At 35.4% G+C, this 12,893-nt stretch overlaps 1 protein-coding gene across 2 annotated transcripts; it reads right to left on the bottom strand.

Moving 5' to 3' along the window:
• Nucleotides 1–395: 395 nt before the first annotated feature.
• On the bottom strand, nt 396–12,887 carry SLC38A2 (solute carrier family 38 member 2). 2 transcript variants are annotated; one of them, XM_006755517.1, is made up of 15 exons: nt 12,670–12,887; nt 12,305–12,386; nt 12,039–12,154; nt 9,332–9,405; nt 9,138–9,230; nt 8,931–9,012; nt 7,469–7,551; nt 7,005–7,063; nt 6,766–6,912; nt 6,071–6,150; nt 5,864–5,964; nt 5,063–5,187; nt 4,573–4,717; nt 4,363–4,460; nt 396–3,394 (listed from the first exon to the last, which is right to left on the bottom strand). In XM_006755517.1, exons 1-15 carry the CDS (start codon nt 12,783–12,785, stop codon nt 3,308–3,310), a joined length of 1,488 nt encoding a protein of 495 aa, XP_006755580.1. In that variant the 5' UTR covers nt 12,786–12,887; the 3' UTR covers nt 396–3,307. The 2 variants fall into 2 exon arrangements, with proteins under 2 accessions (XP_006755580.1, XP_006755581.1); XM_006755518.2 differs by lacking the exon at nt 12,039–12,154 and having other exon boundaries at nt 12,670–12,762.
• Between the last annotated feature and the right edge of the window lie 6 nt (nt 12,888–12,893).

Genomic DNA, 12,893 nt, shown 5'->3' with positions numbered 1-12,893 from the left:
CTGACTTCTTCCAGGAGTTTCAGCACCCCTTACACTGTGCATCAGGTATCACCTGGGTAGCTTTCTAGGGGGGAAAAATTCTGGGCAGCCCTCCAGATCTATGGAATCCTATTGAAGGCACTTGTTCCAGAAATCTATTCTAAAGCTCCCCAGGTGATTCTGATGCACTATTGGCCTACTTACAGCAGGTTCAAACCTGGATTCTTGAGATGGTTTTTACTGTTTTTCTTATTCCTCCTGCCAATTGACAATCTTTAGGAACGTAAAAGCAGAACGTTTTCCCTGACCATTTTCTTCATTATAATCAATAACGTATGGGCCTATATGCTAGGTGCTGTCCTTACAAAATACATCAGACACTGCTGGTCCTATTACCCCAAAGGAAACACTGCTACTCAGGATTAAGCATGTATTTATTTTAGTTCAGTTAAAACATACAATGTTTCATTGAAACGGTGTAGCACTCTTTGCCAACAAGTCATACTGGAATTGTTGGCCTCTAACAGTACAAGGGGGATTTTTACACTATATACATAAGATTAACACACCTATGTTCTCAAAGGTCTTTCCTTACACTAGATCACATTTGATTTCATTACACTAGATCACATTTTGATAACTACTGCATTTTGAAAATTTAGATCTTTTTAAAATTTAAATAAGAGATCTAAATTTGCACCAAGTTTTCATGAAAAAAAAAAATGGTTAACCAGTCTGTTTATTGCAAATACAATTGAACAATATTTAAAATTTTGTGTTTACACAATTTATCAATTTGTTTATATTGACATCTCTGTACAGGTAATTTTGGGACAATTCTTAGATATACATAATGTGAATTCATCAAAATGCAGTTAAGAAAGTTACAGGAATATATACACTTGAACCCAAGACCCAAACCTGACCCATGGAATTATGTACAACCTATTTACAAATACATATGGACAGACAATGTATGTACATAGATTATCATAAATATTGAAAAATAGGTTAGCTTTAATGGATTACTGCTGTTCTATAAATAACATTACAGTTATAACTGAAAACACCCACGGAAGACAGTAATGCAAAATGAGGTGACAAGACAGTGGTTTTAATACTGAAGACTGCTTATTAATGGGAATTCACTGTTCAGGAACCTCAGGACAGACACGATAGCTCCAAGAAAATCATGCAATGGAATTTATCCTAAGCAACTGATTTTAAACCTCAAACAGCCAAAGAAGATTGGCAGAGCCTCCCCACACTGATTAGCTGTGAGGACTTCTTTCCATTCTTTCTTGTTTGATGGAGTATTTCCTCCCAGAGGAAAGGATGTAAACCTTTACTTGGTGTTCTCTGAGAGGCCTTAGATCCAAAATCAGCAATTCTTTCAGGAGTTCCAGCAGAAGTACCAATTCTTGGTCTGAACTAGAGACGAGGTTCTGGATTCGAAGGGAGTACCAAAGTCCAATTAGATGAAAGCAGTGCTGTAGAATCTGCCTTCTCACTGCCTTTCTAGATGGTCCCCAATTACTTATTTTTGTAGAAACAAACACAAATGGACCATTGGCTTCACCAAAGGAGCACTACAAGACGTCTTCCAGTTCCACAAGGGTCTTTAAGTACAGACATATCTGATCTATAAACTAGTCACATATAATACAAGAATGCGTAACAAAAACCGTGTCTGCCCCATTTCTGGCCCTTGCCTACAACTAAAAATGTTTAGTTCAAGAGAAAACCTTAACAGCCAGATGACCAATTGATGATTCCATTATTTGCTTCCCTCAACCACTAATGGAATTATGTATATTAGATTTTAGACATTATGCCTGATGAGCAAAGTACCACATTATTTAATAATATATTCACCATACACCGTAACATACAATAAATGTGCTCTTAAAAGCCAACTAGTTTTTTCAGTTCTAACTGGAATTTATATGGAAGGGTGAACATGCAGTTGTACCAACTACTTACACTCAGGTTGCACTGTTTTCCCTAGCTAACCATTTGTTGGATGTAAACAAATAATTCTGTGTTGTACAAGAATGAGATGACAATCCAGTGCAAGTAAGTTTTTTAGAAAGCTTACTGCATGAAACCCAGTGGCCTATATGAAGAGAACTTACATTATTCCAAATATCGGTGTAAACTGGATTAGACCTCTACTGTAGACAAAACATGAACATGACTAAGCCATATAGTATCAAGTAATTCACACTTCCAGTAGTAGATGAGCATTTTGAAAAGTTGTACTCTGGCTAGAATAGTTTTGGCCTTATTGCCATCAAATGCCCATTTCCCACTGCTGGAAGCAATGTTAAAAAAGGGCTGGCCCAAAAAACCCAGAGCTGTCAATCCAACTCTGGAAACAGATGCAACTGAATAAACCCTGTTTTACCCAATTGCACTATTTGGTACCTCAAAATTAGTTATTTTACTCCCCACAGAAATATCTGCATTATCTTCCATTCTACCAGACTGAAGCCATAAATATGTCTGAATAAACTAAATTATTTGGGAGCGGAGAAGAAAAATGATGAACAGAGTTCATCTGATTTGGTATAACAATAGGCAATCAATTATCCTTAAATGGTTAAGTTTGAATGGAAAAAAACTATGGTCCTACTCATAGTACAATTTTTTCATTACATCATTTTTTCTAAAAATCATTTTGGATAAAAAACATATTTGGCTTATTATGCCTACAAAAAGGCAATTCATTTCATAATACATTTGTTTTTAAACAATGAAAATTTTTTTACGGAATTTACTGACAACTGTTTTTGGACAATGTTCAAAAAAAGCATTTTTTTTAAAAGTAAAATAGTGCTTCTGAGGTCTTTAAATATTTTTGGTACAAAAAATAATAGTGTTTTTCTCAATGGTTATTTCAATACTTTGCTGTAAATTAAGAATTGTTTCTCACATCAAATGGTTCCATTAGGCACATTCAAGTAAAACCATAAAATATCCAAGTTAAACAATGACACAGCCAAACATGTGGCTTGATAAAAGTTAAGAGTTCGTCCATTCTCTGGAATGGAATAAAATTGTCACTTCCATTAACCCGAGACTCGTGGTTTTGTTGTTAATGTCCATTTCTATCATACAGAATAGTTCCTTTAAAAAACAAAAACAAAAACAAAAACAAAAAACAAAAACAAAAAAAGAGTTCACTTATTCTGCACTCAGAAGAACCAGCGAGGAATCTGCACTTCAAAAGGAAGTGAAACTGAAAACATTAGGTGAAATTTCATAGTAGTTGAGAGTTGACTCAACACTGGCATCAAATGGACTACTGAAGTTTTAGTGGTGCCAGCTAATGGGCATTGTGTACCCAATCCAGAATAATCAACACCATGCTTCCGATCATTACCACGACGCCACTCAACAGGAAGAGCAAAGCCTGCAATGAGCACACAGAGAACACTGATCAGCAAGCAACAAAATATGTTACGTTCAACATTCCTCTTTCTACTTTTAAAAATGGGCTTGTCGTTACTAAAATTACGGCAATATTTTACAGAACTACAGTTTCCCCTTGCTAAAGATATTTAAATGGTCTTAAGTAATCAAAGAGTCTTCTATAATACAAACTAACTCTCTCTGAAACCTTCCAAAATTTCACTATTAAATTTCTTTCTCTCAAATTAAAAGGTAAATCATTTTCTTTGCTGAATAAACTACTTTGTAAAATAGCACTGGGCTGGATTTTTTCAAAGCAAAAATTGAGGTCACAAAAACAAACCCAAGTCATCCTAAAATGCAGCCCGAGTCCAGGCCAGGTCTTTCTAAGAGACAGAAGTTTACTTCTAATCCTACCCTTCAATTACTGCCACTATATACTTTGAGTAAACAAGATACAGTTACTGGCTTATAAACAATTTTAGTACTTTAATCAGACTAGAATGGTAGAGAATAAAAACTGAAAAGCAGTCTTTTTTCCTAAACAGACCCACCAGAATCATTTACACTTAATATATCAGACACTTTGATAGCTTCGCTTTGAAGATGGGTTTTCTTGCTCGACTAAACACCCCACCTTTTTCTCTTTTATATGCGCAAGGCCCATTTAAGTGCCTGTCACACAAGAAGCAGCCCCCAAAATACTGGTTCAACAGTGCTAAAAGCTAAGTATTTATCTAATATCTAATAATTTTCTTGCAATTAAGTTAAGCATGTATCAGATGGCAGACTATCTTTCACCTCCCTGCCCCCAATCTTTCATCAGTGAAGCACACTGTTACGGAAACATTTACTAGAAACTTAAAAGTGAAACTATAACAAATGATAGCTAGAGACTAAAATTAAAATCGGTTGAGGAATTTGTTATTGGAAGATTATTAGTTTCTATAGCCATAATCTCTTACTCACCCCAATCTTTTGCACAGACTTCATAGACTCTTTCTTAACTAACTTGATATAGAAGGCAGACGGAAGAATAAAAATCAACATAGCAGCTGCAGATGCACCTGTAAAAGAACATTTACCATTTCTTGAGAGTTCAATAAACCACTTATCATCCACTGCTTAAACCTTAAATTCCTGATACTTAAATCAAGCTTGATACTTTCTAAAACTTACCAATGAAACCGAAGATATCTCTAATAGTTGGGACAAAGATGACAAGCACATTGGTAAATGCCAAGATGGATATTGTAATGAGACCATGACGCCACCACGTGAAATCTTTTGTTGGGCAAAACAACTGAGTTATGGAACTCCGGATCTGCAAAAATAAACAACCAGATAAACGAATTAAAGTTTCAGCTTTAATTAGTAAAAAACCCAACTAGGAAATCTATTTAAAACAAGCAGCTATTTAAATAAAATTGTGCCTCTTCATCTACTGCTGTTTTCTAAACATACGAAGGGATCATTTAACACCTTCAATTATGAAAAACATGCCCTGGGAGGTTTTAAAAATTTACAAAGTATTTTTAAAACCCCCCTCAAAACAACCATCAATTCCATATTGCTCTCATGGGGTTTCCCTTCTCCCAGAAAATAAAAATCGCACAAATCTTCACATTTAAACTCATTCCTATGGAAAAGAGAGCAAGTGATGACTTACTGGAAAAATGACCACTGGAACCGTCAGGGTGACAGCCATTAACACAGCCAAACGGACAATGAGGAGAAGGATATCAGCTCCCAAGACTTTAGAGTATGTGTGAAGCAATTCGGACTCAACTTTTTCTGTGGAGAAAGACAAAAACAAAACTTTAAGTGTGCTGTTTTCTCTGGAGATTAGGCAGAAAATCTAACTTGTGGCAAAATTTACAAAGTTATTATTATTAGGTACTCACAAAATGACTACCAACTAAGAGGCTAATAAGATTAATTTAGAATTAGGGTTAATGCAATTAAAATAACATTGAAGGAAAATTTTTCTAAATACCAAGTAGAGATTTAGCCACATGACCCTCATTAAAAACAACAGGAGCTAAACAGCTAAATCCCATGATTTGGCTTACAACTTTGTATGTGTTGTATAATTTGAAAGTGATGGGAAGAAAAAGGTAGGATGAACGTTGATATTAAGTATATCATAAAAAAATGCCAGTAGGGGATGTGCAGGAGGCAGCTGATCGATGTTTCTGGCTCTCTATCTCTCTCCCTTCCTCTCTGTGAAAGTTCAATAAAATATATTTAAAAAAAAAATGGCATCAAATGACTAATGGTATACTTTTGAACCTGGATTCTAAAAATTATTGATTAAATATACTATAGGAAATTCTAAGCTCTAAATTCAATTTCTTATCACAAATGAAATATACTAACACAGGTTGAATTTTAAATAGAATTATACATATTAAAATATCAATTTCATTTCACAATGTGATTCTTTTTTTAAAAAACAGACATTACTTACCAAAAAATGTCAAGTATCCAAAAAGGGCAGCAAACAGGTACATGAGAAACATAGCAAAAAATGAAATCTTGGATACATTCATCATCCTTCTACGGCTGCGGCTATATAAATTCAAAGAAAAACAAAAATATTTATTAGCAGTAGTTATAGCAGTAATCACAGAATTTTTTCCCAATAAATCTATATTAAAATAGGTATAGCACTCACTCTTTCAGCTCTTCGTAAATGGGAAGAATAGCAGGATGACAAACAAATGAAAAAGTCAGAATTGGGACAGCATAGACGGTCTGCAAAAGATATAAAAATGTACTCAATATCCCAATGTAACAAACTCATGTCTTATCACAGTTGTGCAACTTATATTTTATATGTTCAACTGTTATAATCAAAACCTACAATAGTTTTCCTTACATAATTAAATTCCAATCTTCTCGTTTGTTCATTATGTGTGATCAGTATCCTAACTTCTGAATGTATCAATTATTAACATAATATATTTCATTTCCTAATCCATTTTTAAAAATATATTTTTATTGATTTCAGAGAGGAAGGGAGTGGGAGAGATAGAAACATTGGTTGGCTGCCTCCTACATGCCCCCAATAGGGGATTGAGCCTGTACTCGGACATGTGCCCTTGGTCGGAATCGAACCGGGACCCTTTATTCTGCAGGCTGACGCTCTATACACTGAGCCAAACCAGCTAGGGCTCATTTCTTAATCTACTTTAAGACACAACCCAATGCTTTCTTCTCAGTCCTCAATAATAAGCTAATCATGTTTTCTAAAGAGCAGCTCTTACCCCTCTTCCTTTACCTTGGGAGTTATTTTTAAATTTCCAGTAGTTTCTCCCCTTTTCTTCCCTAAAATCTTCCTTTCAGATAGTGAAGATTATATTTAGTTACCTGTGAGTTGAAGAAAAAATAATGTGGTTTGCAAGTATCATCAGTTGTGTTAAATGCCATATAAGGTACTGAAGCTGTTGGCTCTAGGAAGGTGCTGTTTACTGCATCTTCAAAAGGACAAGCAATCTCAAATTTCTTGCAAATCACCTGAAAATATATTATTTTTCATTTGTTAAACTGAATGATGTGACAGGGCTTATAAAAAATAAAATCTCTAGCTTTAAAGAAATTATACCTACCACAATCAGAAAGAACAGCATACACAACAAGGAAAGGCCACTGGTATATCCCAAATATCCTGGCGGGGGGAGATAAATGTTAATTTAATGAAATAAGTTTAGGGCAAATATATTTTCTCTACTAAATAAAACAACTCAATTCTGCTTGGAAGACTTCAACATGGCTACAATATTAAGTTTCTAATTCTTTCATACTAAGCTATAGAATTAGTTAAAAACAGTTGATAATTAAAATAAAAACTTTCTATTATTTACAAAGTACACGATATTATAAAATGTCAACACCATATTTTAGTGCCTTGGTAGTGATCGTGCTAGGATTTTGAAAGACCTAGAGAGGTTTGTAAGCTGCAACTCCTAAAGATATGTTTTTAGAGCTTTTTAGCTCTCAATGTCTATTAAGAGAAAGCCAATTAGCTAGTGAGAGGATCATTTCAAGTCTCTTTAGAGATGGGTTTGCTCACCTAAATTTTTCAGCAGTGATAAAGGAAGAATGAGCAGCAACGACACCAGTAGAACCAAATAGTCACCGTTCAGATACCACAGTCTGAATTAAAGAAAAGAAAAACAAGGTCAAAACCAGTCACAGATATTCTCAGAATAATATACACATCTTCTCACAGGACTCATTTTATATAAATACTATAAAAACGTACACAAATAAGATAGGTTTGGAAGTATCACTTATTCAAAAAGCCTAGAAACAGGAGTAAATCTCTAACTTTGGTGCTAGATGAATGTTCACTCAGGTTAGGAATGGGGTATGAAACAGTGTAACTTTTGTCCCACTGTTTGCTCTGGGAAGTCTGCCAGTTGATTCATAACATAAAACACTTCTTAAATGCTTGCTACTAATATAGGAACAAAGAGGCACTGTTAAGCCAGTAATCTTATCTTTGAGCATTTTTAGAAAAACTGTACACCAAACTTTGTCATGGCTTTGGCTTGTAATTTTTAATGCTAGAAACAAGGAAATTTTAAAATAAGCTACTTTCAGAAATTTGTTAGCAAATGTACATATGAAATACTTCAACAAAGGAATTTTTTCACACAAAGACAAAGTACATAGGCAAAAACAAAACAAAACAGAAAAAAACAATCCCCAAACCAGGACTTATTCCAGGTTGTCAAGAGTATATTTTAATACCTTGACCCACCTTTAAATCCAAAATTAGTCAAAAGATCCCTTCTGAAGTTAAGAGAAAATACTACCCAGGAGTCCTAAGAGTTCTAGCAGTATTTTTCCTTAATCAATTATACCGTCTCTTTTAAATCATTATTTCAAATTCTAATTGCCCTGTGAATTCTGCTCCACTCACTTCAGCAACCAAGATCCAACAGAAAACTAGTATCTATAGATCAGGTTACCAAAATAAATTTCTAAAGCATGGAGGTAACCACAACACCTCTGGATTTTGAGCTAAAGGGCTGCATATAAGTGGGGAAGTACCATTATCTCCTCCATGTTTACTTTAGATAAAAACCTGTTAGTAGCCTGGGATGAATAACTATGCTGGAAGGATAAAATGTCTACATCACGGTCATACATTTCTGGTATTACAAATTTTACACAGATTAAGTTTTAAGAATTTCTAATTTACAAAAAGCAGATAGGAATCGGTTTTTAACATAATTCAAAGTTGTAGTCCTAACGTAGGTTGGGGTGTTACTCAGCTATAATTTCTAACGAGTAAATATAAAGGGAAAAGTGTAGAAAACCTGTTTTTACATGTAGGTTAGAACTTGGTTATCCAGAGTTACAGGACTAGATACCACCTTTGGCCTTTCATTCTCCAAAGTTCTCAGTTTTAACAATAACATTTACAGTAATTTACTGATAATCATTTTGTACCCAACTTTGATACAATGTATCTAACTGTTTTAGACTAGAATTGTTTCTTATGAGTAACCTTACTTAGCACCTACCCAGTTGTATCTTCAATGTTCATTAATGCCTTGATCACCAAAGGTAACTCATATTTCACTATGAAGAGGTAGCTTGACATAGCTGGAGGGAAAGAAATTATACCATTACAAGTGCAAAATGTGGCACGTGACACCAAAAGTAACGTGTCACCACTCCGCTACACAAAGCAAAAAGTCTACCCAGATCAACTTTCAAAAAATTCTCACCTCCGATATTTTGCATTGTAATCGATCCAGAGGCTGCAAGCTTCCCAACCATTCCAAATGCCTTGTGTCCCAACTGTTCATATGATAAAGACCCTGTAATTGGAAGAACGCAGTAGCGTGAAGCAAGTACTTTATATGGGGAGCAAGATCATACAGGCATAATTGTTTCAGAAACACCAAGCATGCTACCATACCTCCTTCATTGGCAGTCTTCAACAGGAGATGAACAGAATACAGGGAAAATATTGACACAAATGTCAAGAGAATTCTGATGAGAGGAAGAAAAGGTACAAGGTTATAAACAAGCATAGCTCTATTCAAAGACAATTCTTCAGTGTTGTTATTTGAACATTAAATATGGAACTTGTCCTAATAGTTCCTGTGCTAGATAGCATGTCCTCAAGAATGACACTCTACTGGCTCGAGTATCAACATATTCTCTTACCTAGCCCTAAAAAAACTTACATCATATCTCAGGAAATAAAATAGGCTCTACAGTATTAGTTAAGGGCAGGAGTTTACCCATTGAACCAAACATGCAGGGAGTTACGGAAAGCCAAGCTTTAAAGTGGTGGAGTTATGAGACTTATAATTTGATTCTGACACCGTTAGCTGCATACTTGCCACTTGTCTGCACTTTAATAGTTCATGTTTACCTGTAAAATGGTGATAATACCTGCCAGGAAACCCAGCCTACAAGAGTACTTTTGAGATCCAACTGAGATAGCATAAATCAGAAAAGCAACTAATGTGACAATATATATTGCATCCTATGGTGTGGAATACAGGCCCAGCATTGTCACAAAGTTAAACAATGCCTGTGCTATTAGAACAAGTAGACTTATTAGTCCAACTGTCTAGGCTATAGCCTCTCTGGAATAGGGTGGGAGAAAAAAGAACTGGGACTAAGGTTTCCTAATGTTTCCCGTTAGGGCACAGGTTCTCTCTCATTCCAGCTTTATTTTCCTCCCCCAGGGCAAGCCAAGAAAAATATAAATTTCTTTTTAGTAGAAGGAACAACGAATCAAAATCAGGGAAACTCTTATAGAAAACTCTAAACTCTGCAAACAAGAAGACAGTCAAATGTTTTTGATTCTGTAAGAGCAAACTGAATACAGTACCATATAAGGTCTGGCAAAGAAACTGATGTCTGTTAGTTAAACATAGGTGGTGACATCAAACTGCTCTTCTAATGCCAAATGTTTTATGGGGTCTAAATCTGAGGTGGGAAAAGAACAATCATCAGCCTAACCTCTAAGCAGACAAAGTTGTTGGCTTAATCAAAAACGATTTTCAAAGTATGCTGACAAATCCAGTCCTCCTTTCCTTACGCTGAAATGACAACGAAGGATGCATGGACTTCAGAACCTTTGAGGTTTTCTTTCAACCTCAAGATTGATTCTACTGGATAAGGTGAGCTACAGAGTAAAATACTGATGGATTAAAAACTACTTTAGCATTCCTGATACTATTTAACCATAATCATCAAACACAGAGACCCTATTAAAATATAAATAATTTCCAAAGTACATGGCTAATATATCAGAATTGTGGTTTTACCTATGAAACTGAGATGCCATGTAAAACACTGCACTAGAACCCCCACTTAAGAACTGCTTCCAGTTTTTATAGTAAGAGTTAGGAAGGCTTTCAAATATTTAATAATGATGCCATTCAATTCTCCCACTAAAAACTTTGGAACTCCAGGGGCCTTTCTATGTAAATTTCTGGTCCTTCACTTTAGTAAGAGGTCTCAAAAGCCTCCTGTTAATGAAGGAAGCTTAATTCTGGCTTCTAAAGCTCAAACTGTGCCTAACTTCAGCATGGAGTTTCACCAAAAAGCAGAGCTTTGCAAAGGTCTGCTTTTCTTTTCATGAACATTTTACTCTGCTGGGAACATAACCTGAAGAGAAGATACCAGTCAGCTAACAAAATGTCTATCTGTCACAAAGGGACAATTCCATGTTTCTTCATCTGTACTACAAAATCAATCATACATCTTCCATAGAAATTGACTTAGCCAGAAGCCCAAATGTACTTAAACTTAATACCTATGACATAAACATCATTGAAAATGTATGCTGAATTTTACTGTATTTTTTTGTTTTGTGCCTTTTCCCCTGGAACTAAGGTCCATACTTTCTACTACATTCTCCAAGGGTCAGTGACCCCACAATGGTTAAGAACCACTGCTCTAAAATCTTCTATAGCTCCAAAACTCTATTCTAGGTATACATGCTGGAAAGCACAGGAGTAACTAATTCTGACTTGATAACCAAGAAAAAAATACCATTTAGAAGCAGGTACTTATTAAAACATTAATTTTTTGCTATGGCATATGGCAATCAGATCTAGAATAAATATTAAAAAAAACACATATGGGTTGCTTTTCAGTTGCTTTATGACTCACTTTTCTTAAAACAAACATATTTCAGGTTAGCAAATACTACTACATCTTATATATATATTTTAAATTTTTTGTTTTCCTTAAACATGCAGGGGCCACAGGTCCTTGGGGAGTCTATGCCAATTTACCAAACTGATTTGGAAGTACTGTGCTTATTAATATTTTTTTGCTTCAGGTTTTTGCCAAATAAAATTTCTAACTACCCTGGATTTACCAATAGTTCCTTTAAAATATCCTCCTGTTAATACTTTGTCCTAACTATTCCCATTGACTTAAAGACTTTAGACTTAATTATCAGTTTTAATTGTGGTCCTATTTTTCCCTAATTGGCTTTCTTGATATCATGCAATTATATACCAGAATAAACTATTTTTTTGTTTCTTGTATTTTAAATCTTAAGCAAATGATTTTCAAGTTAGTTTCTGGGGCCAAAACGCGTTGTATCATCATATTAACTGCCCTGCATGGCAGACTCACTACTTACACATACTTACATAAACAGAGCAATTCCAGTATTAGCCATGGCATAAGAAAGCCCAAGGATTCCACTGCCCACAATCGCATTGCTCAGATTAAATACTGACATTCCAAAGGAAGTAGTACCTGGATGCTACATAGAGGGAAAACGATAACCAAACATATAACAATAATTAAATGGAGAAAACCAGCTTTGGGCAAGTTAGATTTGAAATCTAAAAGTAAAACTATTCTTTCACTCCATAAAGCCAGACACACAAATTATTTATTATTTTTAACTTACAAAGTCTGTTTCATACTTCTTTTTCCCCAAATTCGATTCAAGTAGAAAGTTCTGGTTTTCAGGATCCACATCTACATAATGGCTGCAGAAAAGAAAACAAACAAACAAAAAAAAACAGAAAGAGAAAAACATCTTAAGTTGGATCGAAATAGACAATGGAACGCTTTAACACAAAACAGCCCTTTAGTTGTCACACACCTTCATTTAAATGCTTAAGTTTTAAGTGGGGGTCGACTTTCACGCCAGATACTGTCATTGCAATAAGACAACCGGAGACTCTTTCAGAGATCATTCTCCAAGTGCTACAGGAATTTAAGAAACAGAAGCAAAAGCCGCCTTTAAAGAAAGGACGGAACTTCTCCCACCTTTTCAGAGCGGCTTGCTTGGTGGGATAGGAGTAGTTGAAGTCGCTGTTGGAACTGTAACTGCTGCTGTCCTCATCCGGGGAAATACTGAACCTTCCCACTTCGGCTTTCTTCATGCTGGGCACCGGGCGCAATCAGATGCTGCGAGTAACACTGGGTTCCTTTTGTCCTTCGCGTGCGCCGCCCCGCGCGTCCCCCCGCCTGCCTGCCTTCCTGCCTGCGGG

Source organism: Myotis davidii, unplaced genomic scaffold (assembly GCF_000327345.1).
Source record: "Myotis davidii unplaced genomic scaffold, ASM32734v1 scaffold290, whole genome shotgun sequence".
In the NCBI taxonomy this organism is placed as follows: Eukaryota; Metazoa; Chordata; class Mammalia; order Chiroptera; family Vespertilionidae; genus Myotis; species Myotis davidii.
The sequence above is the reverse complement of the archived record's forward strand: the minus strand, read 5'-3'. Positions and strand labels throughout refer to the sequence as shown.